Raw genomic sequence first — 27,993 nt, 5'->3', positions numbered from 1 at the left:
ATCTAATCACACAAAAGAACTCAGAGTTTATTTCTTATATAACTTACACAAGTTGGAAAGAGGGACAGAGAAATACACTGAACATGTTGGACAGCTCAAAGGAAAATAGCCAGCCATTAACCCAGGAGTTCTTCCAGGTATTAATCAGCTCGAGCTGTTACAACACAGTATCACAGACTAATTGACTTAAAGAGAAATGAGGTTCTCATAGTTCCTTCAATAGCTGGAAATCCAAGGTCAGGGTATCACACTGGTCAGGGATGGGTAAGGGCTCTTTCTTGGTTTGCAGAAAGCAGCCTGTGTTCTCATCCGGTACAGAAAGAGTTCAAGCCCTCTGGTGTCTCTGATCAATATATGTATTAAAAAGGCCCATCTGCATCATGACTTCGTTAACCTCATTTCCAAATATCATCACACTGAGAGCTTAGGGCTTCAACATAAGAGTTTTGGGATGACACAAATATTCAGGCCGTAAAAACACAGACACAGTTACTTTTTGTATGCCAACTAGCATTATTACATGAAAATGCTGTTTATATAAATATAGACTATTTTCAAAAAAAAAAAGTTAAAAAGTCACTTCTTCCTTCTCTGAGGTTCCTCACTCTTCGGTACCTCCTGCCCATCCCACCCCCAGCCTGTCTTAGTCCTATCAAATTTCAGTGTATCTTCACATCGTGGAGGCAGTGTGGTATTGACCAGTGCTCCGCACCGCTGTGAACGCTATCTAACAACCCAAAGACTCCCTCTTCTTTGTTCTCACCCCAACACGTTTCTACCAGGAGAGCGGCACCACCCCGTCTCCCTGTGGGGCGTTCTAGTTCTGAGGTCCGTTTCCCTGGACCTCGACTAGGGCTTTGCATCTCACTGTAGGTATCTAGTGAACTGTCTCCAAAGCTACCCTGGAAATAAAATACCCACCGGAAAACACCTTCATTCAAAAACCCCGATCACCCAGTATCCTGAGCACGCCTCAGCCGATTTCAGATCTTCAGTTCAAAGTCCACCAGCTACTCTTGCTCTTTGGCTTTCAAAGGGAGGACATCATAAAATGGCCCCGTAGACACAAGACATGTTATAGGCAGATAGTTCCCTCCCTCCAGTTAATGATTTCTCATTTAGGATTTTTCAGTGTTACGATGGCACAGGAGTGATATCCATTAGGTTCGAAATAGTTATCGTGCCCTAGGCTGCAGATAAGCAGTAAGCAGTATGATTACTCTCCAGATGCTGGGCAGCAGCATCAGGCCATAGCCCTCAGGAAGCCATTCAATGAGCAGAGTGAAAGACTGGGACTCCACGTTATGCTAAATGATCACATTTGGTAGGGTAGGTATACGAAACATTTTTGTTTTAAATGTTTCAGCTTATGGTGAGTGTATCAGGACATACATCATCACAAGTCAAGAACACTTACACACATTCTCCATGCCCTAGAACACTTCTTTGATGAACTTTTTGGCCTTTGCAGAGATAGCAACAGCTTCAGGATTTCTCCTCTGAATGTGTGCTCTGATGTCGAATCAGAGATGAGCTCCGACTATAAGCCTTACCACATTTGCTACATTCATACGGTTTCTCTAAAGAATGGCTTCTCTGGTGCCGTATAAGGTCCGAGCCACTACTGAAGGCCTTCCCACATTCGTTACATTCGTAGGGCTTCTCCCCCGTATGACTTCGTTCGTGTAGGATGAGGGATATGCGCTGAGTAAAGGACTTCTTGCATGTTTTGCATGCATAGGGCTTCTCGCCAGTGTGAATCCGCTCATGCTGGGCAAGATGAGCACCCTGGCTGAAGGCTTTCCCACACTGGTCACACTCATAAGGTCTGTCTTCACTGTGAATCCTCTTGTGGCGGGTGAGAGAGATTCGGTGACTGAATGCTTTCCCACATTCTTCGCACTGGTAGGGCTTTTCTCCAGTGTGAATTCTCTGATGTTCAATAAGAAATGACTGGCGGCCAAAAACTTTACTACACTTATTGCATTTGAAAGGCTTCTCTTCCGAATGAATGTTCAGATGTACTTTAAGGTTTTTAATTCCACAAAACCTCTTTCCACATTCGGTGCACTCAATGAGTTTCTTTTTCCTCTTATGGATTTTCTGATGCTGGATAAGGGATGAATGCCGATTGCAGACCTTCTCACATTTGTTGCACTTAAACTGCTTCTCCCCGTTATGAGTCCTTAGGTGCAGAATGAGGGTTGAAAGCCGTCTAAAGTCTTTCTGACATTTATCACATTGGTAGGGGTTCCCTGAAGCATGAGTTCTCTGATGAAGCATTAAGGTTGTGATCCTACTGAAGGACTTCCCACATTTTCTACACGTAAAAGGATTTTCTAAGTGGTGAGTTCTCTGCTTGAGACTCTGACTTAAGGCCTTCTTGTTTTCGTGAGTTTTCTTTCCAATACAATCTTTTGTATTTACAAGGACTGTCTTCTTTTTTAAGTCTCTCCTGTATTTATTATACTTTTTCATTTTCTTTCTGTTGTGAATTCTCTTATGAAGTAAAAGGGACGACATTCGGCTGAAGGCTTTCCCACATTTTCTGCACTGGTGGACACTCTCAACAATGTGATTATTATGGTGTACACTGAGAGATGGGCTTGAACCTGGGGCCTTCTCATGGTTAAAATTTTCCTTTCCATCATGAATTCTCCTATGTATCATAAGGGTTAACTTTCTATTAAAACTTTCCCCACATTTATCACACTCATAGCTTTTTTTCTGATTGTGAACTCTCTGATGAAGAATGAGGGATAAGATCTGTCTGAAAACCTGTCTACAATTACTGCATCCATAAGATCTCTCTCCAGCATGGAAGTCTTGATGAAGCTTAAAAGACAAACTTCGATAAAACATTTTTCCACAATCATTACACTTTAAAGATTTCTTGCCCGAATGTCCTTTCTTGGGTTTGCTTGTGAGTGAATTTTTGTTTTGTTTTGTCTTCTCTGTGGTGTCCTTTTGTTGTGAAGACACTGGTTTCTGGCAGACACTTTGCCTAGATTTGTTACATTGATTTGATGGTAACTTCTTGGTTTCACGCTTAGACCCTGATTCTGAAATACACCAAGACGTCAGAATTAGTTTTCCTGTACTGAAGAAATGAAGCTTGTGTAATAAAGGAGTTCCTACAATTAGTGGTTATAACAACACAATGTTAACAAGAACAATGTGCCTTACTGTAATCCCCACTACTATACTAAGGTCTTATGGAAATTACTTTTGTTTGTTTTCTGAGACAGGGTTTCTCTATGTAACATCGTTGACTGTCGTGAAACTCACTTTGCAGACCAGGCCGGCCTCGGATTTTACAGATTTCTTTATTAATGATCTTGCTCTGTGGTGATTACTTTTAATCCAGAACCCCTGGCAGAAGGGCCTCTGAGAATGTCTTAACTTCCTTTGTTCACTATGGGCAGCACCGTTCCCTGGGCTTGGGGTTCCAGGCAGAATAAAAACGAGAAAGCTGGCTGAGCAGCGCACGCATGGACTCATTTCTCAGCTCCTAACAGTGGACATAAAGTAGCTGGTTGCTTTAAGTTCCTGCTGCTTTAACTTTCCCTCCGTGATGGACTGTAACCTAGAATTGTGAAGCAGTAAATCCTTTCTCCTTTTAAGATGCTTTTTTTTTTTTTCTGGGTATTTAATCACAGCAACAGGAAACAAATGCAGGACAGGGCTTTCCAGAAATATTTAGTAACCGAAATTCAGGAAAGTTGGAAGTTTGAAAGAGAACAAACAAATCCCTTCTGTGTATGTGATACATTTTACATCACATGCCACATCTAATTCCATAGATTGTTCACCAGTTAAATGTATTTCACCTCATGAAATGTTCACAAAAGGGAATATTTATACAGAAACATTGAGCAGTTATTTGGGATTAAAGGGGGGAATAGAAATTAACTGTAAATGGGTAAGAGAGATATTACCTGTATGATGAAAATCATCTAAAGCTGGATTATGGGGACATCCAACTTCGTAAATTTATGAAAAAAATTATATTCTTAAACTGAGTGAATAGCTCTATAAAGTTTTAAATCCTACAAGGATATTCTTGAATATTGAATCCTGAGAAGCACAAATATGCGAACAGAGTCACTTGGAAAGGACACTCTCCAACCCGCTGAGCTGCCTGCAGGCTTGGGCTGGTCTCCAAGTTTCCCAGCTTTTGTGAGCTGTCACCCATCGGGGATTAGGCCTTGGTGATGCAGCTGTCTTTGAGTCATCTCTGCTCCTGTGAGTAACCCCTGACCCACAGTCCTGTAAGTTACCCCAATAAAGCTCACTGGTTCACTAAGCTGGACTCGGAGGTTACCTGTGCTTTGATCTGTTGTGGGATCCCCTATTTGGGGTGAGTAGAGTGTGTGGTGTGTCTCCCCAGGAAAGGTCTTGTCACCTGACACATTCTGGAGTGGGCTTTGGTGACATAGCTGTCCTTTGAGTCATTCCTGCCCTTGTAAGTAGTCATCCTCTACCCACACCCCTGTAAATAACCTCAGTAAAGCCCATTGGTTTATCAAGGTGAACTCTGGTGGTGCCCTTAGGCTGGTCTGCCATTGGTTTATCAAGGTGGACTCTGGTGGTGCCCTTAAGCTGGTCTGCCATTGGTTTATCAAGGTGGACTCTGGTGGTGCCCTTAGGCTGGTCTGCCATTGGTTTATCAAGGTGGACTCTGGTGGTGCCCTTAGGCTGGTCTGCCATTGGTTCCCTGTCTGGAGGGAGCAGGTGTTTGTCTACCTCTCCCCAGCAGAGTGTTAGTTAACACAACTGACAGAAAACCAATTAAGACAGACAACAAGGGCTGCAGAGATGGTCCAGCAGTTAAGAGCACTGGGTGCTCTTCCAGAGGTCCTGAGTTCAATCCCCAGCAACCATGCGGTGACTCACAACCATCTATAATGAGACCCGGTGCTATCTTCTGGTGTGCAGACACACACGTGGGCAGAACACTGTATATATAATAAATAAATATATCTTTAAAAAAAAGACAGAAGACTAACTATAGCATCTTATAGCATTATATGTTATATTACAAGTATATCACAGGATATATTTGTCAAAATATCAACGTGCGTGAGTTTAGAATACCGATCTGGCCCTTGCTGGATGTACCATGCAGTGTCCGGTCTAGGGCCACTTTACCTTCCTCGAGTCTGGACCATTATGAACTGCGAAGCACATGCCACTCCAGGAATGCTGGGGGAAAGTTCTGTGATCCTGCAGCTGTTTAATATGTGTAACAACTAGCGTACTACTGTGGGAGAATAGTATGCCAGAATTACATTCTGGTAAAATGAGGAAATAAAGAAAGCCACAGAAAATTTCCCCACGAAGCCAGCAAGATCGGATAAACAAGAAGCCTGGCCCCCAGGGCTCAGAGAGCATGGTGGAGAAGGGGGTGGACAGAGCACTAAGAGTCAGGACGGGGAGTCGGTCCTCTCAGGAATCCGCTGCAGTTAGGGTGGCCTGCACGATGTCAAGCCACCCAGATGAGTCAATATTCCAGCAGGCAGCACTGAAAAGGACTCAGTGGTTTACAACAAACCACACAAAAAGTGGAAGGAGGAAGACTACCTGGGGACCGTGTAGGGAGATATAATTAATACATATATGTATAAGACTCTCAGAGAATATATAAAAGATTTTCAAAAGAGTTCGGGACTGGAGAGATGACTCAGTAATTGAGAATGCATACTGCTTCAGGACCCGAGTTCAGTGCCCAGCACCCACACTGAGTGGCTTACAAGCAACCACCTGTAACTGCAGCTCTGGGTGAATCTGAGGTCTCTAGCCTCTGCTGGCACCTGCACTCATACGCACATATACATTGTTAAAAATAGATAAATACAAAGAAACCAAATTAATGGGATTTATTGTAGAATTCTTCCTGACTCTGATCCCAATGATTGCGTGTGTGTGTGTGTGTGTGTGTGTGTGTGTGTGTGTGTGTGTGTGTGTGTGTGTGTGTGTGTGTGTGTTCACTGTGTAGGTACACACAGAGGTACTGGATCTCCTGAGCCAGAGTTAGAGGTGCCCACCCAGTGAGAACCAAACCCGGCTCCTCTGGAAGAGTAGTAGGCTCTCTTGACCACTTTCTGCAGATACTTTCTTATCTTCATTTACTGAAGACCCCTCCTTTTCTTTACTGAATAGTAACACATCCCTTCAGCTCTTTTCCCCGTGTCCAGGAAGGGAGTCTAAACCACAGCATATGCTAAAGTTAATCCCAGGGATGTCACATAACCCTGGAGACCTGAGTTATATCCCTAGAACCTACATGAAAGCAGAAAGACAGCAGGGCAGTGGTAGCGCACACCTTTAATCCCAGCACTCAGGAGGCAGAAGCAGGTGAGTATCTGTGAGTTTGAGGCCACGCTGGTCTACACAGTGCGTTCCAGGACGGCCAGGGCTACACAGAGAAACCCTGTCTCAGCTACTCAAAAGAGTAGGAGGAGAGAACCACCTCCACAAGGTTGTCCTCTGACCTCCACAACATGCATTATAGCATACAACACACACACACACACACAAACAAATAAATATTAAAAACATTCTAAACTAGGTATCCCCGGGCCTAGGGACTGCAGCCAGGTCGACTCGTCCCCGGACAGACGACCAAGCAACCAGGAAGCCTGCAGAGAGAGCCGGTCCACTCCTGCCCGCACTCAGGACAGAGGCCAGAGAACAGAGAACAGAGAGCAGAGAGCAGAGGCCAGAGACTACTGGATTTGCTTGCACCCACTAAAAGGGAACCCTGGTTGTCTACCCACCGGGAGAGGAAGAGGCTCTTTCTACACCCACTGGAAGAAGTGATGGGAAAGAGGCAATATAAGAACACACTAGAAACCGACAAACAAATACGACACCACCAGAGTCTAGAGATTCTACAGCAGCAAGACCTGAGCACCCCAGTGCAGATGAAGCAGAAGGCAATGACCTTAAAACACCTTCATAAAAATGATAGAGGCCCTCAAAGAGGATGTGAGAAAATCCCTTAAAGAAATGGAAGAAGGCCGGGCGTTGGTGGCGCACGCCTTTAATTCCAGCACTCGGGAGGCAGAGGCAGGCGGATCTCTGTGAGTTCGAGGCCAGCCTGGTCTACAAAGTGAGTTCCAGGACAGTCTCCAAAACACTACTGAGAAACCCTGTCTCGAAAAACCAAAAAAAAAAAAGAAAAGAAAAGAAAAGAAATGGAATAAAAACATACCAAAAACCCTACAAATGCAAGAAAGGAAGGAAAACACGAAGCAAAAATTACAAGAAATAATTCAAACAGTGCAATGGTTGAAAGCTAACATGGAGACAGTAAAAAAAAAAAAAAAACACAGTCTGAAAGAATGCTGGAAATAGAAAAACTGGGGAAACGGTCAGGTACTAAGAAACAAGCATAACCAACAGAATACAAGTGATGGAAGAGAGAATCTCAGGTGTTGAAGACACACTAGGAGAAATAGATTCATCGACCAAAGAAAATCTTAAGTTCAACAAACCCCTAACACAAAACATCCAGGAAATATGGGACACCATGAAAAGACCAAACCTGAGAATAATAGGTATAGAAGAAGGTGAAGAAACCCAACTCAAAGGGGCAGAAAACATATTCAACAAAATCATAGAAGAAAACTTTCCCAACCTTAAGAAAGACATGCCAATGAAGGTACAAGAAGCTTACAGAACACCAAATAGAGTGGACCACAAAAAAAAAAAGTCTCCTCGCCACATAATAATCAAGACCCCAAGCATACAAAATAAAGATAGAATACTTAGAGCAACTAAGGAAAAGGTCAAATAACATATAGAGGCAAACCTATCAGAATTACACTTGACTTCTCCATGGGAACTATGAAAGCCAGAAGGTCTTGGTTAGACAGTCTATCAACACTAAAAGACCACAAATGCCAACCCAGACTACTATACCAGGCAAAGCTTTCAATCAATATAGATGGACAAAACAAGATATTCCATGACAAAACCAGATTTAAACAATACACCGACTAACCCAGTCCTATAGAAAGTTCTAGGAGGAAAACTCCAATACAAGGAAGTTAGCTACAACCAGACAAATATTGAAAATAGATAATCCCACTTTACCAACAGCCAAAAGAGAAAAGGAGTGGAAATCCACACACAATTCCACCACCATCAACCATTCTAAAACAAACAAGAATGAGCAATTAATGGTCATTAATATCCCTCAATATTAATGGTCTTAACTCTCCCATAAGAAGGTACAGGCTAACAGAATGGATTCGAAGACAGAATCCATCCTTATGCTGCACACAAAAAACACACATCAGCTTCAAAGACAGATGTTACCTCAGACTTAAGGGTTGGGAAAACATTTTCAAATCAAATGGACCCGAGAAACAAGCAGGGTAGCAATCCTAATATCTAACAAACTAGATTTTAAACTGTAATCAATCAAAAGAGATGAAGGAGGTCATTTCATACTCATTACAGGAGAAACCCACCAAGAGGAAGTCTCAATTCTGAACATCTATGCCCCAAATACAAAGACACCCATGTACGTAAAAGAAACATTACTAAAACTCAAAGCACATATAAAACCTTACACACTTGTAGTGGGAGACTTCAACACCTCACTCTCACCACTAGACAGGACTACTAGACAGAAACGTAACAAAGAAACAAATGAACTAATAGAAGTTATGACCCAATTGGGTTTGACTGACATCTATAGAACATTCCATCCAAACACAAAAGAATATACCTTCTTCTCAGCGCCACATGGAACCTTCTCTACAATCGACCACATACTCGGCAACATAGCAAACCTCAACAGGTACAAAAAAAATGGAATAACTCCATGTATCTTATCAAACCACCACGCTTTAAAGGTAGAATTCAACAATAACACTAATTGCTGAAACCCTACAAACTCATGGAAATTGAATAATGCGCAATTGCACCACTCCTGGGTCACAGAAGAAACAAAAAAAGAAATTAAAGACTTCCTCGAATTCAATGAGAATGAAGACACAACATACCCAAACCTATGGGACACTTTGAAAGCAGTGCTACGGGGGAAGTTCATAGCACTAAGTGCTCACATGAAGAAACAGGAGAACAGTTATACCAGAGAATTAACATCACAGCTGAAAGCTCTAGAACACAAAGAAGCAATCTCCCCCAGGAGGAGTAGATGCCAGGAAATAATCAAATTGAGGGCTGAACTCAATAAAGTAGAAACTAGGAAAACGATACAAAGAATCAATGTAATGAAGAGTTGGTTCTTTGAGAAATCAACAAGATAGACAAACCTTTGTCCAAACTTACCAAACAGCAGAGTGTGAACATGCAAATTAACAAAATCAGAAATGAAAAGGGGGACATAACAACGGACACTGAGGAAATCCAGAGAATCATCAGGTCATACTTTGAAAACTCCACAAAATTCGAAAATTTAAAGGAAATGGACAACTTTCTGGATAGATATCACCTGCCAAAATTAAATCAAGAACAGATAAGCAATTTAAATAGACCTATAACACCCATGGAAATAAAAGCAGTCATCAAAAGTCTCCCAACCAAAAAAAGCCCAGGTCCAGATGGCCTCAGTGCAGAATTCTACCAGAAATTCAAAGATCAGCTTATACCAATTCTTCTCAAAGTATTCCATGCAATAGAAGCAAAAGGGTCTTTGCCAAACTCTTTTTACAAGGCTTAAATAACCTTGATACTCAAGCCACACAAAGACACAACTAAGAAAGAGAACTTCATGAACATTGATGAAAAATACTCAATAAAATATTGGCAAATCGGATCTAAGAACACATCAGAAAACTCATCCACCAAGATCAAGTAGGTTTCATCCAAGGGATGCAGGGATGGTTCAACATACGAAAATCCATCAACGTAATCCACCATATAAACAAACTGAGAAACAAAAATCACATGATCATCTCACTAGATGCTTAAAAAGCCTTTGACAAAATCCAACACCCCTTCATGATAAAGGTCTTGGAGAGATCAGGGATAACAGGAACTCACCTAAACATAATAAAAGCTATATACAGCAAACCAAAAGCCAGCATCAAACTCACATGCGATTCCACTAAAATCAGAAACAAGACAAGGCTGCTCACTCTCCCCATACCTCTTCAATATTGTACTTGAAGTTCTAGCAAGAGCAATAAGACAACAAAAGGAGATCAAGGGGATACAAATTGGAAAGGAAGAGGTCAAACTTTCACTATTTGCAGATGATATGATAGTTTACATAAGTGACCCGAAAATCTCTACCAGGGAACTCCTACAGCTGATAAATACCTTCAGCAAAGTGGCAGGATACAAGATCAACTCAAGAAAATTAGTATCCCTACTATGTACAAATGATAAAAGGGCTGAGCAAGAAATCAGAGAAATATCACCCTTTATGATTACCACAAACAACATAAAATACCTTGGGATAACCCTAACCAAACAAGTGAAGGACCTGTATCACAAGAACTTTGAGTCTTTAAAAAAGAAACTAAAGAAGACACCAGAAAATAGAGAAATCTCCCATGCTCTTGGATAGGTAGGATCAACATAGTAAAAATGGCAATCTTGCCAAAAGCAATCTACAGATTCAATGCTATCTCCATTGACATCCCAGCACAATTCTTCACAGACCTTGAAAGAACAATTCTCAACTTTATATGGAAAAACAAAAGACCCAGGATAGCCAAAACAGCCCTATTCAACAAGGCAATGTCCAGAGGCATCACCATTCTTGAATTCAAGCTCTATTATAGAGCTATAGTCCTGAAAACAGCTTGGTATTGGCACAAAAATAGGTAGACCAATGGAATAGAATAGAAAATCCTGATATTAACCCACACATGTATGAACATCTGCTCTTTGATAAAGAAGCTAAAAATATACAATGGAAAAAAGAAAGCATCTTCAACAAATGGTGCTGGCATAATTGGAGACTGGCATGTAGAAAAATGCGGATTGATCCATGTTTATCGCCATGCACAAAACTTAAATCCAAATGGATCAAAGACCTCAACATAAATCCAGCCACACTGAACTTGTTAGAAGAGACCCTGGGAGGTACCCTTGAATAAATTGGTACAGGAGACGGTTTCCTGAACACAATACCAGAAGCACAGACACTGAGATCGATAATTCCTGCTGAAGCTGAGAAGCTTCTGTAAGGCAAAGGACACAGTCAACAAGACAAAAGGCAGTCCACAGAATGGGAAAAAATATTCACTAACCCCACATCTGACAGAGGGCTGATCTCCAAAATTTACAAAGAACTCAAGAAACAAGTCTCCAAAGCACCAAAGGATCCAATTAAAAAGTGGTCTACAGAATTAAATAGAGAATTCTCAATAGAGGAGGCTAAAATGGCTGAGAGACACGTAAAGTGCTCAACATCCCTAGCAATCAGGGAAATGCAAATCAAAACAACTCTGAGATACCATCTTACTCTTGTCAGAATGGCTAAAATCAAAAACTCCAATGACAATTTATGCTGGAGAGAATGTGGAGAGAGAGGAACACTCCTCCACTGCTGGTGGGAGTGCCGACTCATACAGCCACTTTGGAAATCAGTATGGAGATTCCTCAGGAAAATGGGAATCAGTCTACCACAAGACCCAGCAATTCCACTCTTAGCCATATACCCAAAAGATGCACATTCATACAAGGACTTCTGTTCCACTATGTTCATAGCAGCATTATTTGTAATAGCCAGAATCTGGAAGCAACCTAGATGCCCCTCAACTGAAGAGTGGATAGAGAAAATGTAGTACATTTACACAATGGAATACTATTCAGCAGAAAAAAACAATGGAATCTTGAAATTTGCAGGCAAATGGATGGTACTAGAAGAAACCATCCTGAGTGAGGTAACCCAGTCACAAAAAGACAAAAATGGTATGTACTCACTCATATATGGATTTTTGACATGAATCAGGGGAGTGCCAGCACACAATCCCACTGTCAGAGAGTCAGGGAAACAGGAAGGTCCCTAAGAGAGAGATATACATGGTATCCCAGAGAAGGGGAATGAGACAAGATCTCCTGAGCAGATTGGGAGCACAGGGTGGGGGAAGGGAAAGGGAGCCAGGAAAAAGAGAGGGAGAGAAGAGGAAGGGAGAGGAGGTCATGGGGGAGCAGGAAGGTTGTGTTGGGGGAAGAATAGAGGAGAGTAGAATAGGAGATAACATAATAGAGGCAGTCATTCTAGGTTTGAGCAGAGATCTGGCACTAGTGAGATCTCCAGAGATCTGCAAAGATGACACCAACTGACAAACTAAGCAGTAGTGAAGAGACTACTTTAAATACCCTTCCCTAATAATGATTTTGACAACTGCTTACTTCTTATCCTAGAACCTCCATCCAAGGACTGATGGAGACAGAGGCAGACACCCACAGCTAAACACGAAACTGAACTCCTAGAACCCAGTGACAGAGAGGGAGGAGTGATGAGCAAAGGGGTCAAGACTGGGCTGGAGAAACCAGAGAAACAGATGACCTGACAAGGGGGAGCTCTTGGACCCCAGACTGATGGCTGAGAGGCCAGCATGGGACTGATCCAGACCCCCTGTACTTGGGTGTCAGTGAGGAGATCTAAGCAATCTTTGGGGCCTTGGGTAGTAGATCAGTATCTATCCCTGGCATACAAATGGGCTTTGGGGACCCATCCCACATTGAGGGATGCTCTCTCAATCTGGACACTTTGGGGAGGGCCTGGGCCCTCCCTGGAACGAAATGACAGACTCTAGAGATCCCCTTCGGAGGGCCTTACCCTCCCTGGGGAATGGAGTGGGGATTGGGTAGGGGGCTGGTGGGGGGAGTGGGTGTGGAAGGGAAGGAGAGGGAACTGGGACTGACATGAGAAGCAAGCTTGTTTCTAATTTAAATATATTTTAAAAAGGGTACAAAAAAACATTTTAAACTAAAACAATGGGGAACATATTCCAAAGTCTAGACTACAGATGAATGTCTACACACAACAAGAGAAATTTACAACCCAGAAGTCAATACCTTCAACCGTAGGAAAATGACTACGCGATGGCTATCTCCAAGCCCTTGGGGTGGGGTTTAGGGGGGAGAAGAGTGACATCTAACTCTAGTGAAAATGAACCCTGGACTGCCGTTACACTGTGTTTCTGCAGATGGCGCTCATTTGCTAAATCTCCTTTGCTGGTTAGACTTAGGCAGGGCTAATCTGTCACTGCAAGCCCCTTTGGAGGTCAAATCACTCATACACAGGGGTCACATGCTAGATATCCTATTTCATCACAGTAGCAATGAAAATTATTGCATGGTTGGGGGGTCACCCCAACATGAGGAACTGTATTAAGGGTCGCAGCTTTAGGAAGGTTGAAAAATACTGTATTACTGTAAAAGGAAGAAGATTCTGGATACAAAAGCATACTAAGTTCCGATTCAGGGTCTGTCAAGCCACTGGGCCCCTCCGACCTCTCTGGGCGGCAGTGCCATGATGCAACGGCACTAATTCCATCTACTACAGCACTGCTGGGAGGAACCCGGACCTCAAAGCATATCTGATGCCAAGTAGAGACTAAGTGAACATTTGTTATTCTCTCCCTAAAGACTTACAACCGAGCTCTCTGCGCAGGCCTGGGGCTTTGCCACGTGTGGTGGCGAGCTTTCAAGTAACATCTGCAAGAGGAGGCGCCTACGTGATTGCTGTCTACAGAGAGGCGACGCACGGTTGCCTCAGGAAAGGAAGCCAATGGTTGCCCATTAGGAAGCGAGCTTTATCAGGAGGAAGGGTCTCAGGAACACCATCAGGAGGCATGAAGAGTGTGGGATAACAACTGGTTCAATGTATTTGAGGACCAAACATCTTTTGAGGTCTTAAAGGGAAGAACAGGTGTGGGGATCACAGACCCTGGCCGGAAACCCACTCCTCGATCAGCCTGGGAGCAGGCAGCTTCGAGACAATGTTTACTGAAAACAATTCAGTGCCATAAGCTCCTGATAAGGGCTGAGGGGACTCGGTCACTGAAGCACCATGACTTTGATCTTCCCGATGGCTAGCTACTCCCCGCTGTTCCAGATTCTGGTGCCGGAGATTTAACCACCAGCCAGGAGGGAGAAGAGGTCTGTGAGAGGTGTGTGAGGGGGCTGTTGGAGATTTGTGCGTGTATGGATGGCAGAAGCTTTTTCTGAAGAGAAGCGTTTTTCTTGGGAAGTTCTCCTAAGCTGATTTGGGGGAGCATAAAGTTTTCTTAACGCAACCGACTGGTCTGTGTGTCATCTATCCCGACCACCTCGCTACATTCTCGGATACAGGCTGTGCAGGAGGTGCGGCAAACAGGCTGAACCTGGAGAGGAGCTTCTTCTAAAGTGAGAGAGAGAGAGACAGAGAAAGAAGATGGGAGGAGGGATAAAGGAGGAGGGAGAGCACTCACACAATGAGAGCCTCTGAGACACGAGCCATGAGATGCATAGCTGGGAGGAAGCCATAGGGAACTCTCCAGAGAAGTCCCCAGAGCATGCCTTGGAGAACTCCTTCAAACACAGGAAATACCTGACTTTTATAACATTTCCAGGAGTAGCAGAAAGTTTTACATCACACGATTTACACCAGGTATCTGACCAAAAGCATGGAAGAGCCTGGTACTGGGTAAGAGCACACTTTAGGAGCTGTAAAGACCACAGCACGGAACGGCTCCTTAACTCTCTGCCCCAGAGAGGGGTTCAGACTGGGGCTGATTTTCTTCAGGTGGTAGGCACTGCCCTTTTAAGAGTGACCACTGCCTTTAAGGGACAGGCACTTGTTCTAACAGTGATGAAACACAAACCACAAAACTCAACAAACCCACATGGAGTTCACTGGGAAAAGGAGCCAAGGGAGGGGTAGGTGTTGGGCAACCAGGAACAGAGAGAAAGGGGGAAGGGAAGAGAAAAGAAGTAAAGAGACACACGCCTTTAATCCTAGCATTCGGGAGGCTGAGGTAGGTAGATCTCTGTGAGTTCCAGACCAGCCTGGTCTACAATGTAAGTGCCGGGTCACTCAAGGCTACACAGAGAAACTCTGTCTTGGGAAAAAAAAAAAGGTAACATCTATGAACCAGGAAGTAGTTTGTCACCAGATACTATATCAGCTAGTCTTCCTTTTAGAATTACCAACTCTTAAGGCTTTGTAAAATATATTTCTGTTGTTTGTAGACAGGCCAGTGTATGTATTGCTTTGGCATCTTTTTGCAAACTGAATGATATGACTTAGGCCTTGGTTCTCAGTCACTCACCAGGGCCCCGGCGCCGTCTCGATGGCTCCACCATCCATGGTGCTTTCCCTTTCTCCAACAAGGTGATGATATTTGGTCTCCGACTGACAAGACCTGGACGTGGAACAGACAAGAGAACCGACCATTAGGTGAGCACCACTGACATGAGAGCCACGCCCTGGGTCAATGAAAACGTAAGGCTTGGCATCACAATAGAAATACACGGAATGTGTGGGGCGGCTGAAGAATGCGGTGAGGTAGAGATAAGGCTGGACGGTGGTGATTTCTAAGACGTGGTGTCTCCCCTACGCTAAAGAGACAGCAAGTGCACAGGGGCTCCTCGGGATTGGTCAGAGAAATCAACAAACCAACAGTGGTTAGAGCTTGGACCTCCATCCCATCCCCTAACTTCACAATGGGGCGAGTGAGAGACTGGAGACTGATCAGTCAGACCAACATAATGAAGCCTTTAGAACCCCAAAGGAGGAGTCTAAAGGCACTGAGGCTGCTGAACACAGCGTGTGGAGAGAAGCATTCCCAGGGAGGGCATAGCCACTCTGCCCTCTTCCCTGAATAGCTCCCGATTCGCCTTTTCACCTACAGCATCTGTGGTGTCTTTAAATTTAAGTACATATCTCAGTTCTATCAAACCTGGAAGGGGGCAGGTTGTGAGACCCCCCCCAACCTACAGTTAGTTGGAAACTCCAGAGGCCTAGACTTGTACATGGTTATCTGAGGTAGAGATAGTCTTGTGACACTGAGCTCTTAATCTTTGGATCTGATGCTGACCCAGGTAAGTAGTGTCAGAATTACAACGTCTGTCCAATACTCAAGTAAGAATTGTTTGCTGTTGGGAAAACCTTCGCCCTTCTGAGGTCAGACTATTCTGTGCTGAATGGTTGGATGTGAGCGTTGGTTTAAAATTTTCATACAGAGAAGATGAAAACTAAGTTTCATACAGTAGTGCTGCTTAAACTAACTGTGGTGGTTTGAATGAAAATAGCCCCTGTAGGCTCACAGGAAGTGGCACTATTAGGAGGTGTGGTCTTGTTGGAGGAAGTGTGTTATTGGGGGTGGGTGGGGCTGTGAGGTTTTGTACGCTCAAGTCAGGCCCAGTAACACTTTCTTCCTGCTCCAGCTGTAGAACTCTCAGCTCCCTCTCCAGCACCACGTCTGTCGTAATGCTGCCACGCTCCCTGCCGTGACGACAAAGGAGTGAACCTCTGAACGATAAGCCAGCCCCAAATAAATGTTTCCCTAAGAGTTGTCAAGGTCATGCTGTCTCCTTACAGCAAAAGACACCCTGACTAGGACACTAACTATAGAATAAACTATTTTTTTTGACCATAGGGTCAAATGCTCTAGGAACAAAGTCTTAAACTATCATCCTTCAGCTCTAAATTGCCAGCATTCTGTGACCTGTTGCTATGTTGTGCCTCCATTCAAGGCTCTGAGGTCAAAATGTATGTGTATTAAATAAGAAGCAAGCAATGTATAGTTATAGACCATACAATCACTTCTATACATTAAAATAACTAATTGACACACACACACACACACACACACACAAAGCCAAACAAACAGCAACTTGGACCCATTAAGGATTTTTAAAAATTATTTAATTTTATATGCATTGAGATTTTTTTCCATGGGTGTCAGGTCCCCTGGAACTGGAATTACAGACAGTTGTGAGCTGACATGTGGGTGCTGGGAATTGAACCCAGATCATCTGGAAGAGCAGTCAGTGTCCTTAACCACCGAGCCACCTCTCCAGCCCTCCCCCCATTAAGGATTTTAAAGTGAAAGTATCTGACTTTACATGGCCTTAAGCTCTACAATCTAAATGCCCCCTTTGCCAGCTTTGCCAGAGTTTGTGGTGATTTGGATAAAAATGGCCCCAATAGCCAGGCATTGGTGGTGCATGCCTTTAGTCCCAGCACTCGGGAGGCAGAGGCATGCAGATCTCTGTGAGTTCGAGGCCAGCCTGGTCTACAGACCGAGTTACAGGACAGCCTCCAAAGCCACAGAGAAACCCTGTCCTGAAAAACAAAACAAAAAACAACCAACCAAAATGGCCCCATAGACCCACAAGGGGTGGCACTGTTAGGAGGTATGGTCTTGCTGGAGGAAGTGTCTCATTGGGGGGTATGCTTTGAGGTTTCAGAAACTCAAACCAAAATAGTGGCTCACTCTCTCTTCCTGCTGCCTGCAGATCCAGATGTAGAACTCTGAGCTCCCTCTCCAGCACTATGTCTGCCTCCACACTGCCATGGTCCGCCACGACAATAATGGACTGAACCTCTGAAACTGTAAGCCAGCCCCCGATCAAATGTTTTCCTTTATAAGAGGTGTTGTGGCCATGGTGTTTCTTCATGGCAACTCTAACTAAGATAGGGCTCTATTTCAATTTCCCAGTTTTCTTTTAATCCCCTTATTCGTAGGACTAGTCTTGTATAAACAAGCACACCCTTTCTCTTTCAGAAATATGAATTCTAGCTGTTCGAGGCTCTGCCTCTTAGTCCTAAAAAAAAAAAAAAAAACCTTCAAACTCTTCTCTTTCTACCCCCAGCCTCGGAGCTGGAAGCTGCAGCCTTGGTAAATGAGTGTCCATGTTCACCTTTTAACACCTGTACAGCAACTCTTTATAGTAAATTCTTACAAAACAACAATGAAAAAAGTCAGTACAGGGGGCTGAAGAGATGGCTCAGAGGTTAAGAGCAACAGCTGTTTCTGCAGAAGACCTGGGTGTGGTTCCCAGAACCCACAACTCACAACTGCCTAGGAGATCCAACACCTTCTTCTGGCCTCCATGGGTATCAGGCATGCACACAGTGCAAAAATATACACGCAGGAAAAACACTCATACACATAAAATATTTAAATTATAAAATAAGTACAGCTTACAAGCCAGGTGGTGGTGGTGGCGCACCCCTTTAATCCCAGCACTTGGGAGGCAGAGGCAGGTGGATCTCTGTGAGTTCGAAGCCAGCCTGGTCTCAGAGCGAGCTCCAGGACAGGCTCCAAAGCAATACAGAGAAACCCTGTCTCGAAAAAGCAAAAACAAACAAAAAAAGTACAGTTTACAAGTGACCCACAATTCCATTTATAAAACAAATAACCAAAAGAAATAAAAACATATGCCCCAAAACCTGTCCATGAAGCTAGGCAGTAGTGGCCCACACCTTTAATCCCAGCACTTGGGAGGCAGAGGCAGGCGGATCTATGTGAGTTCGAGGCCAGCCTCATCAAGAGGGTGAGTTCCAGTATAGCCAGGACTGTTATACAAAGAAACACTGTCTTGAAAAACAAACAAACACCACCACCAACAACAACAAAAAATAGGTTCATGACTGCTCACAGTGGCAATTCATTAAGAATAAAGAGTAGCTGGGCGTTGGTGGCGCACGCCTTTAATCCCAGCACTCGGGAGGCAGAGGCAGGCGGATCTCTGTGAGTTCGAGGCCAGGCTAGACCAACAGCCTCCAAAACAGAGAAACCCTGTCTTGTAAAAAAAAAAAAAAAACCAAAAAAAAAAAAAAAAAAAAAAAAAGAATAAAGAGTAAAACAACCTAACTACCCACCAGTTAAGGAAACATAAAGGAGATGAAGATGTCTAGCCAGACAATGTAATTAATCGAACGAAGTATTGCTAATGTGTTGTAGTAGGGGTGAACCTCAAAACAGTATACCAAGAGAGAAAAGGCCATGTGTTTATCATTCCTTTAGCACACAAGGCTCAGATTAGCAAATCCAAAGAGGCATGATGAGGGCTAGGGATTTCCCAGTCTCAGGGGATAGATACACAGGTGTGGGAAATGAATGAATTGCTCTTGACTACAGGGCTTCTTCGGAGGGTAATGACAATGTCCTAAAACTGACCATGGTCACTGACAATAAAAAACAACTGTGTAATTTAGAAGTGGACATGGACACACACACAAACACACACACACGAAATGGCTTCCATTCTCCTGAACAGACCCTGACTGACACATGCCTTCACAGGCTGCTCGTGGATTTCTGATGAGGTCAGAGAGGGGAGCATGACACCTTACCAAGCGAGACCAGAGTGTGATAGTTCTCCAGCATGACCTCTTCGTACAAATCCTTCTGAATGGGACTCAGCCATTCCCATTCCTCCTGTGAGAAGTAGATGACTAAGTCCCCAAAAGTCACTGGTGCCTGAAATGAATAAAGTTACAAGTTCATTCAGCCGTGAGCTTCAAAAGTTACTTCTGCATGGTAGAGAGAATGGCAAACATGTGAGATGTGTCATGGCGGGAGTGCCGGGACCAAAAACAGCAGAGATATTAAATAAACTAATAGCATATAGTGTAACGTAACAAATCTGCTATTAAAGATCATGCTTCATTGGGGGCTAGAGAGATGGCTCAGTGGTTAAGAACACTAGCTGCTCTCCCAGAGGTCCTGAGTTCGATCCCCAGAGACCACATAACGGCTTACAACCATCCGTAATGAGATCTGATGCCCTCTTCTGGCCTGCAGACAGACACATAGGCAGAATGTTGTATTCATAATAAATACAAGATCTTTAAAAAAAAAAAAGATTACGCTACATTAAAAAATAGAGCAATTTGCCGGGCGTTGGTGGCGCATGCCTTTAATCCCAGCACTTAGGAGGCATAGGCAGGCAGATCTCCTCGAGTTCCAGGACAGCCTCCAAAACAATACAGAGAAACCCTGTCTCGAAAAACCAAAAAAAAAAAAAAAAAAAAAAAAAAGCAATTTAGTCTTCCTGGTTTTTATAATCAAGGCATTTTTTAAAAATTCAGTATTCACCCTTAGTAGTCATGACGCATTGCCAAGAGGATCATAGTAACACTACAAATGAGGAAACTAAGTCCTGAGAGATGAGGTAAGTTATTGTAGTTCACACAATTACTAACTCAAGGAGCTGGGATTCAATCAGTGTGGCTTCTTCAAAACAACAAAAAATTCTTTAATCGGTTTATCACTGCTTCACCACAACAACAGGGAGATGTTGTACATGTGTGTCGGGATAAGAGATGGACAATGAGTTAGCTCCCTCACCCGTTCTCCACCTTTGTTTTTGTTTTAAGATTTATTTATTATGTATACAGCATTCAGCATGCCTACAGGCCAGGAGAGGGCGCCAGATCTCATTACAGAGGTGGTTGCTGGGAATTGAACTCAGGACCTCTGGAAGAGCATGCCGGTGCTCTAAACCTCTGAGTCATCTTTCAGCCCCCACCTTCGTTTCTTAAGACAGGGCTCTCACTGGAGCTCACAGTGAGCCGCCTTTCTCTCCCTCCCCAGAGGTGGGGTTATAGACACACGCTGCCGAGTCCAGTCTTTGTGTGTTTTTCTACATTACTTAAGCATGTAAGTGGGGTGGTAGAGTGTGTGGCTTGATGCACGGGTGGTGGTCAGAGGACGACATGGAGGACAAGCTGGGTCTCTCCTTCCACAGTGCGGGTCCTGGGGATCAACCTCACAGGCCTTTACCTGCTGAGCCGTCCTGCTGGCCGGCATCTGCGTGGCTTTTTACGTACGGGCCCTAGCTCAGGTCCTCCTGATTGAACGGCAAGCACTTTGCTGCCATCCCCTCAGCACCAGGGACACTTATATAGAGTACCTAGGTCTTCCTCTGGGTTGCCTGACTACTGCTCCCATGAAAATGGGGGGGGGGATGGTGTAAAAATGTGGAAAATGTAAAACTGAACGGAATTTTGTTAATAACAAACACACCTGGAAAACAACCTAAGCCCCTTAATGAAAATAAAGTTCGTCAACCATTTGATTTGGGCCCTGGGAAACCCAAGCAGGAGACACAGCTGAACTGTGTGGTGTCTGAATCCCGACCAAATCAGAAGCGACAGGGAATGTATGCTGACGTAAAGCTATTGGGGAAGCAAGAGAGAACAAACACACGTAACTGAGGGAAATGTGTTTTGTTACTTTGACACAGGGCCTCAAGCAGCCAAGGCTAGCCCGGACTCACTATGTAGCCAAAGATGACCTTAAACTCTCCAGGTTCCTGTTTCTATCTCCTGAGTAATAAGGTTAGAGGCTTGTTCCACCACACTCTGTTTATGGGGGTGCAGGGGGGGTCCAACTCAAGGTTTATGCATCCTAGCAAGCAACCTACCAACTGAGCAACATCCCCAGATTGAGAAAATGTGGGGTTTTTTTGTTTGTTTGGTTTTGGTTTTTCAAGACAGGGTTTCTCTCTGTATCCCTGGCTGTCCTGGAGCTCACTCTGTAGACCAGGCTGGCCTCGAACTCACAGAGATCCGCCTGCCTCTGCCTCCCCAGTGCTGGGATTAAAGGTGTGCACCACCACTGGCTGGCTGGAAATTATGAGAAATTGCCCTGGAGCTGATGCGACACTCATCCCGTCATCTCCAGTGGTGAGGCAGGTGAGTCATAAGGCTTGTGTACCCCTCTCTTCCGTTTCTAAATTATACTCCCCATTCTCGTACCTTAACCAGGCAGACGTCTTCCATGTGAGCACTGGTTTTACAAAGAAAATCAAAGTGACACAACTGGGTTAATCTGACACATACACACCTAACCCCTTTGGCTGAGTGGGCCCCCTGGGTACTCATCCCCAGCCAAGGAAACTACAGAGCTCTCATAGTCTTCCTGGGGAGGGCACTTCTGAGTCCAGCAGAGCCTCTACAGATGCTGAGTGGACCGCGAGTGGTCCCGTGAACACTGAGAGGAACGGAAATGGGACCCACAGCAGCTTTCCGGGTACTGGCTACTTCTCAGGTCCCATCTCCATAGCAATGGGAGGACCACCCGGTGTCACATCTGTCTCCTGGAGGCAGGGAGTCTCCAGAAAGAAAACAAACGGGCCACGTCTTATTAAGACAGAATGGAATATTTGGGGAGGGGGGGTCACCACTTACCTTGGATTTTGATTTCCCTCGTGCTACAGGCATCATTTCCCCCTGACTTTGATGGTTCACATTCAGAGGCTGAGGCGGACTGCTGGTGGAAAAGAAAAATCATGAAGCTCGATGCTTTGGAGTGGTCCCAAAGTCCCTGGTCTCCAATCACCTCTCCAAAGGCCCAGGCACTTGGAACAAGTCCGTCCGTCCGTCCGTCCGTCCGTCCATCCATCCAGTGTGTGTGTGTGTGTGTGTGTGTGTGTGTGTGTGTGTGTGTGTGAGTATGTGTCCCTCCGTCTGTCCCACGCTTGGGGTTGGGAAGAAGCAAGGAGGGAATCCTACAACACCCAGCCCCTATAATCACAGCGGGCTCCCGATCAGACCACAAATGAAGAAATGTGCAGACACCCACCCAGCCCTCCATCTGCCCGGTGACTGCCGGTGCCAGGCACCGCAACCAGAGTCCAAGCGAGAAGGAACCTGTTGCCGTGTACCGTCGTTCACGCAAGGAAAACAAGCCCGCGTGGCACATGGCGACTTAGGCTCAAGAGCAAGGACCCTGACCGTTCCGTTCGCTGGCCTGCTCCCAGAGCTACCACACCCAGAGAAGCTGCCTAACAAAAAGCATACGCTGGGGCTGGGAATTTAAGAAGTAATCGTAATAATTGCTGGTTGGATTAATTACTTAAAAGATTAGTAAACACTGACTACACATGACGCTCTGAAACCATTACATCTGGGGCAACTTGCTACAGCAGCAACATAACCTTCTATTCTCCCCTGCGAGGTTATAGACCTAATAAGCGGGCTGCTGCTTCTGTCAGTGAGCAATGCTAAAAAAAAAAAAAAAAAAAAAAAAAACCATGGGCTGGGATGCAATGGTCTGTTGATGATGGCCGAGGCGATTCAACAAGGTCACTCCAAAGGGGTCCCGCGACATCCACCACACGGTGCCTGCCCCCACCACCTCCGCTTATCTCCTCAAGATCCCCTGGTCAGGGAGACACACAACAGGTTCCACAGGTCCAAGCATTCTCAGGCAGACGCCAGGACGGCGGCCGCTTGCCTGGGGGGGTAGGAGGGGTGGGGGACGCACCACCGCTCAACTCAGAGAGAGCAGAGCATCTGGAAGACAGCCAAATTCCAAAAGCAGACAACGCATTCTTTGGGGATTCGTCACTCCGGCCCTACCTGCACACAGGTCAACAGCAGAGCACAAAACCCCACTCTCAGACTGCAACCAAGGCCGGACCCCACACGGCGCTCAGTGGGTCCCGTTAGCCGTGCGCGTGCGTGCGTGAGTGTGTGTGAGTGTGTGTGTGAGAATGTGTGCCTGTGTGTGAGTGTGTGAGTGTGCGTGTGAGTGTGTCTGTGTGTGGTGTCTGTGTGTGGCGTGCGTGTGTGTGAGAGTGTGAGAGTGTGTGTCTCTGTGCGTGTGTGCGTGTGAGTGTGTCTGTGTGTGGTGTCTGTGTGTGGCGTGCGTGTGTGTGAGAGTGTGTGTCTCTGTGCGTGTGAGTGTGTCTGTGTGTGTGGTGTCTGTGTGTGGCATGCGTGTGTGTGAGAGTGTATGTCTCTGTGCGTGTGAGTGTGTCTGTGTGAGTGTGCGAGTGTGTGTGCGCGTGTCCCCTGGAGGCCGTCATCCATCCCGCTGTGCAGAAGGGAAGGCCTCGTCCTTAACAGGTTCAGTTTTCCAGAGTGGCCATCGCAGCATCTCCTGCTGTACAGGAGCCCGTTGCCATAGTAACAGGTGAGATAAGGCGCAATCAGTCCTCACACCCTGGCGCACTCAACAAAGCCACGCACTGAAATCTGGTGGCACAGTCTCCCTCCCTCCCTCCCTCCCTCCCTCTCTCCCTCCCTCCCTCCCTCCCTCCCTCTCTCAGTGTCTCTGTCTTTGTCTCTGTCTCCCCCCTCTCTGTCCCCCCCAGTCTCTCTCTCTCTCTCTCTCTCTCAGTCTCTCTCCCTCCGTCTCTCTCTCTCTCTCCCTCCCTCCCCCGTCTCTCGTCTCTCCCTCTCTCTCTCTAGCAACGACAGAGACACCAGGCCTGTGTGCCCCCCACTTGCAGGCCCCTCCAACCAGCTGCGGCTCCCCTTTCCCACAAGGCGGCTGACACCCGCAGCAGCCCCCCGACTGTGACAAACAGTCTGTCCCCCAAACTCACGGGCGCAGCTGAGACCTCAGACCCCACATGTGTCCACACGCCACAGCTGCCACACGGGCCTGATTCTGGAGGCCCACGGCCTCGTCTGTCTGTCTGTCTGTCTGTCTGTCTGTCTCTTTCTCTTACCTGATTCTGGAGGCCTCTCTCACCTGTTTCTGGAGGCTCACGGGCCTAGTCTGTCTGTCTGTCACCTGTTTCTGGAGGCTCACAGGCCTAGTCTGTCTGTCTGTCTGTCACCTGTTTCTGGAGGCCCACGGCCTAGTCTGTCTGTCTGTCTCTCTCACCTGTTTCTGGAGGCCCACGGCCTAGTCTGTCTGTCTGTCTGTCTGTCTCTCTCACCTGTTTTCTGTCTGTCTGTCTCTCTCACCTGTTTCTGGAGGCTCACAGGCCTAGTCTGTCTGTCTGTCTGTCTGTCTCTCTCACCTGTTTCTGGAGGCCCACGGCCTAGTCTGTCTGTCTGTCTGTCTGTCTGTCTGTCTGTCTGTCTCTCACCTGTTTCTGGAGGCCCACGGCCTAGTCTGTCTGTCTGTCTGTCTGTCTGTCTGTCTCTCTCTCCTGTTTCTGGAGGCTCACAGGCCTAGTCTGTCTGTCTGTCTGTCTGTCTCTCTCACCTGTTTCTGGAGGCCCACGGCCTAGTCTGTCTGTCTGTCTGTCTGTCTGTCTGTCTCTCACCTGTTTCTGGAGGCCCACGGCCTAGTCTGTCTGTCTGTCTGTCTGTCTGTCTCTCTCACCTGTTTCTGGAGGCTCACAGGCCTAGTCTGTCTGTCTGTCTGTCTGTCTCTCTCACCTGTTTCTGGAGGCTCACAGGCCTAGTCAGGGGTCGCATCTCTCTCCCTCCCCCACCCTCCACACACACACACGTGGGGACACCTGAGGGATCCTCACACCGGGTCCACACCCCCAGCCAGGCCCGCCAAACCTGCACGGAGTCGCCTCGGGTCAGGAGAGGGGTTCAAGCGTGCTCGCCCCACGCACACTCACGCGCACACTCACACACACGCTCACACTCGCGCTCACACACATGCACACACACTCACGCACACACACACTCACGCGCACACACGTACACGCAGTCGCCGGTCCCCTCACCTGCCTTCCCCGCTGCACCGTCCGCCTCACAGCTGCGAGAAAGACCTGCGGGCGGGCGAGCCCCCGCGCCTGCGCACTCGCCTCCGGGACCCGCGGGGTCCCCTCAGGGCCGCTCCTCCAGCTGCCCCGCCAGCAACACGTAGACGGCCGCGGCCCCGCCCCCTCCAGCGCCCCGCCCCCGGGCTTCCCCGGGAACGCGAGGCCACGCCCCCGACGCGCTGCGGGAGCCCGGGAAGACTGCGCGAGGCCACGCCCCCTGACGCGCACCAGACAATCAGAGACCGGGAAGACTGCGCGAGGCCACGCCCCTGACGCGCACCAGACCCACCCCCCCGCCCCGCAATCAGAGTCCGCGAAGACTGCGCGAGGCCACGCCCCTGACGCGCACCAGACCGATCCCCCGCCCCGCTCACGCAATCAGAGCCCGGGAAGACTGCGCGAGGCCACGCCCCCTGACGCTCAGCCAGACCCACTCCCCGCCCCGCTCACGCAATCACAGCCCGGGAAGACTGCGCGAGGCCACGCCCCTGACGCGCACCAAACAATCAGAGCCCGGGAAGACTGCGCGAGGCCACGCCCCCGACGCGCAACCAGACCCACCCCCACCCCACCGCCCGCCCCCCGCGCCGATTTTCGCACCGCGCGCGCGCGCTTCCCCGGCTGCAGGGGTTCGGTCCCTGCAGCCGGCGGCCCATGCCCGGGGTGCTTCTCCTCCCAGCGGCTCACACCTCGGGTTCGGGGGGTGGGGGAGCTCCCGCGCGAGCTTGCACCGCTCGCCTCCCGCCTCGGAAAGGGACTGCGGGTGACCACGCGCAGAACCTGGGGGAGGGAAGGGCGTTAGGGCCTTCGTGGTCGCCCATCTGGAGACCTAGTGACCCCGAGAGGGGGGAAATGATGGACGGGGAGAGGGGAGGGGAGCGTCCCGGCCTGGAGCCTGGATGAAGCCTCTCCTTGGCAGAGCGCGGGAATCCGCGCACAATTCACCACTGCTTAGGGGTACACCTGAGGCTTTTTGTTAGCAATCTCAGTAGAAATCCCACTTAAAGGGGGAAGAAAGGCCTGGCTTTTTGTTTGCTTGTTTGCTTGGTTTGTTTTTCGAGACAGGGTTTCTCTGTATTGTTTTGGAGGTCGTTCTGGAACTCGCTCTGTAGACCAGGCTGGCCTCGAACTCAGAGATCCGCCTGCCTCTGCCTCCCGAGTGCTGCTGGGATTAAAGGCGTGCGCCACCACGGCCCAGCTGTCCTAGGCTTCTTGAGCAGCCCTCATGACTCCAAGGCCCGGGGGAGTCTCACCTGGGAGAAGCGGTGGGTGGTGGCGATCCTTGAGCGAAGTCGGCGAAGGGCAAGAAGTGCCTCCAGCCACACGGAGACCGCCAGGATGAGCACAGGCTCGACCCCAGACCCCAAGGCATCCCTTAGCAGGAGCGCGGCCATTGCTGCACAGGGGGAAGCGCGCGGCAGCCGCGCAAATCCTCCAAACCTGCGTGCGCACACGCCAAGGGCCCGGGAGGGGTGGACGCGGCTCGTTCAGATCCGCCGGCAGTGGAGACTGACAGCGGCGAGCGTCGTCCCAGAGGGGGCATCCGAGTGGGCACCGGGCGAGCCAGCAGCACCCGTCCTGAGACCCCACAGTGCTCTCGACAACACTCCAGGGCCAGACACTGCGGTTTCGGGTCGCAGATGGGAAGACTGAGGTCCCCAGCGCACGCACCTTGCCCGAGGCCCCCGAACCAGAAACTGGGTGGGGGGAGGAGGACGGGCGCACAACGCTTAAAGAGTTCTACACACCTTTTATCTGAAGGGGGGACCAAGGGTGAAGGGGCCGCATCTCCAGAGCAGGGGTTACAGGCTGTGGAGCCCCCCAAGACGAGGTGAGACGCTCAAGGGTCTCACAACCCTTCCTAAGGTTCTCCACCTACCCAGGAGGGACGGTGATGCCACCAGGGTCCTGGAGAGTGGGAAGGGGGCGGGCTGCTACAGGTGGCACTCAGTTCCCAGTGGATGAACGAAATAAATAAATAGATAAATAAATAAATAGGAAGGGGGCGGGCTGCTACAGGTGGCACTCAGTTCCCAGTGGATGAACGAAATAAATAAATAGATAAATAAATAAATAGGAAGGGGGCGGGCTGCTACAGGTGGCACTCACTTCCCAGTGGATGAACGAAATAAATAGATAAATAAATAAATAAATAGGAAGGGGGCGGGCTGCTACAGGTGGCACTCACTTCCCAGTGGGTGAACGAAATAAATAAATAGATAAATAAATAAATAGGAAGGGGGCGGGCTGCTACAGGTGGCACTCACTTCCCAGTGGGTGAACGAAATAAATAAATAGATAAATAAATAAATAGGAATGGACATTGTTCCGGTGGTGGCTCCACCCAGGACCCCCTCCCCATCTCTCCAAACCTGCCACCTCTCGGAAAGCCCGCCAAGTGATGACGACCCCCTCCCCCAGAGATGCTCAAGGCCACTCCCACGGGGTATTTAAGCTGTCCCTCCCACCCCAGATAATAGCCTCGTGTTTGTTTGTTTGTTTTCTGGTCCCCTTTCCCTTCTCCCCCCCCCCCCCGGAGGATGGAAAGCCATGCGGGAGCGTTTTGCATCCGTTCAACGTGGGCTTTTTCTGATT

General features: G+C 47.4%; 1 protein-coding gene and 1 long non-coding RNA gene across 9 annotated transcripts in view; one reads left to right on the top strand and one right to left on the bottom strand.

The window, feature by feature from the left end:
- Nucleotides 1-6: 6 nt before the first annotated feature.
- Znf667 (zinc finger protein 667) overlaps nt 7-27,993 on the bottom strand; it is a 28,941-nt gene continuing 954 nt past the window's right edge. Inside the window, exons 1-5 of one of the 5 annotated variants that reach the window (XM_040734001.1) lie at nt 26,652-27,727; nt 22,127-22,205; nt 19,286-19,412; nt 15,252-15,344; nt 7-3,062 (exon numbers count right to left, since the gene is read on the bottom strand). In XM_040734001.1, the coding sequence (XP_040589935.1) occupies nt 1,486-3,062; nt 15,252-15,344; nt 19,286-19,412; nt 22,127-22,205; nt 26,652-26,770 (1,995 nt within the window). In that variant the 5' untranslated portion in view covers nt 26,771-27,727 and the 3' untranslated portion in view covers nt 7-1,485. Of the gene's footprint in view, nt 3,063-15,251; nt 15,345-19,285; nt 19,413-22,126; nt 22,209-25,359; nt 25,508-26,651; nt 27,728-27,993 lie in introns of those variants that run through there. The other 4 variants (XM_040734005.1, XM_040734004.1, XM_040734002.1 and 1 more) reach the window with 4 other exon arrangements.
- LOC121135362 lies at nt 14,916-22,825 on the top strand. Of its 4 annotated transcripts, none has more exons than XR_005872506.1 (7): nt 14,916-14,957; nt 15,314-15,379; nt 16,369-16,502; nt 17,443-17,539; nt 21,181-21,274; nt 21,528-21,631; nt 22,156-22,825. It is a non-coding gene; the product is annotated as an uncharacterized LOC121135362 (long non-coding RNA). The 4 variants fall into 4 exon arrangements; XR_005872507.1 differs by having other exon boundaries at nt 14,917-14,957; nt 15,244-15,379; XR_005872505.1 differs by lacking the exon at nt 16,369-16,502.

This window comes from Mesocricetus auratus, unplaced genomic scaffold (genome assembly GCF_017639785.1).
Source record: "Mesocricetus auratus isolate SY011 unplaced genomic scaffold, BCM_Maur_2.0 Super-Scaffold_100037, whole genome shotgun sequence".
NCBI classification, from domain to species: Eukaryota; Metazoa; Chordata; class Mammalia; order Rodentia; family Cricetidae; genus Mesocricetus; species Mesocricetus auratus.
Note: the sequence above shows the minus strand (reverse complement) of the source record. Positions and strands in the feature narration are given on the sequence as shown.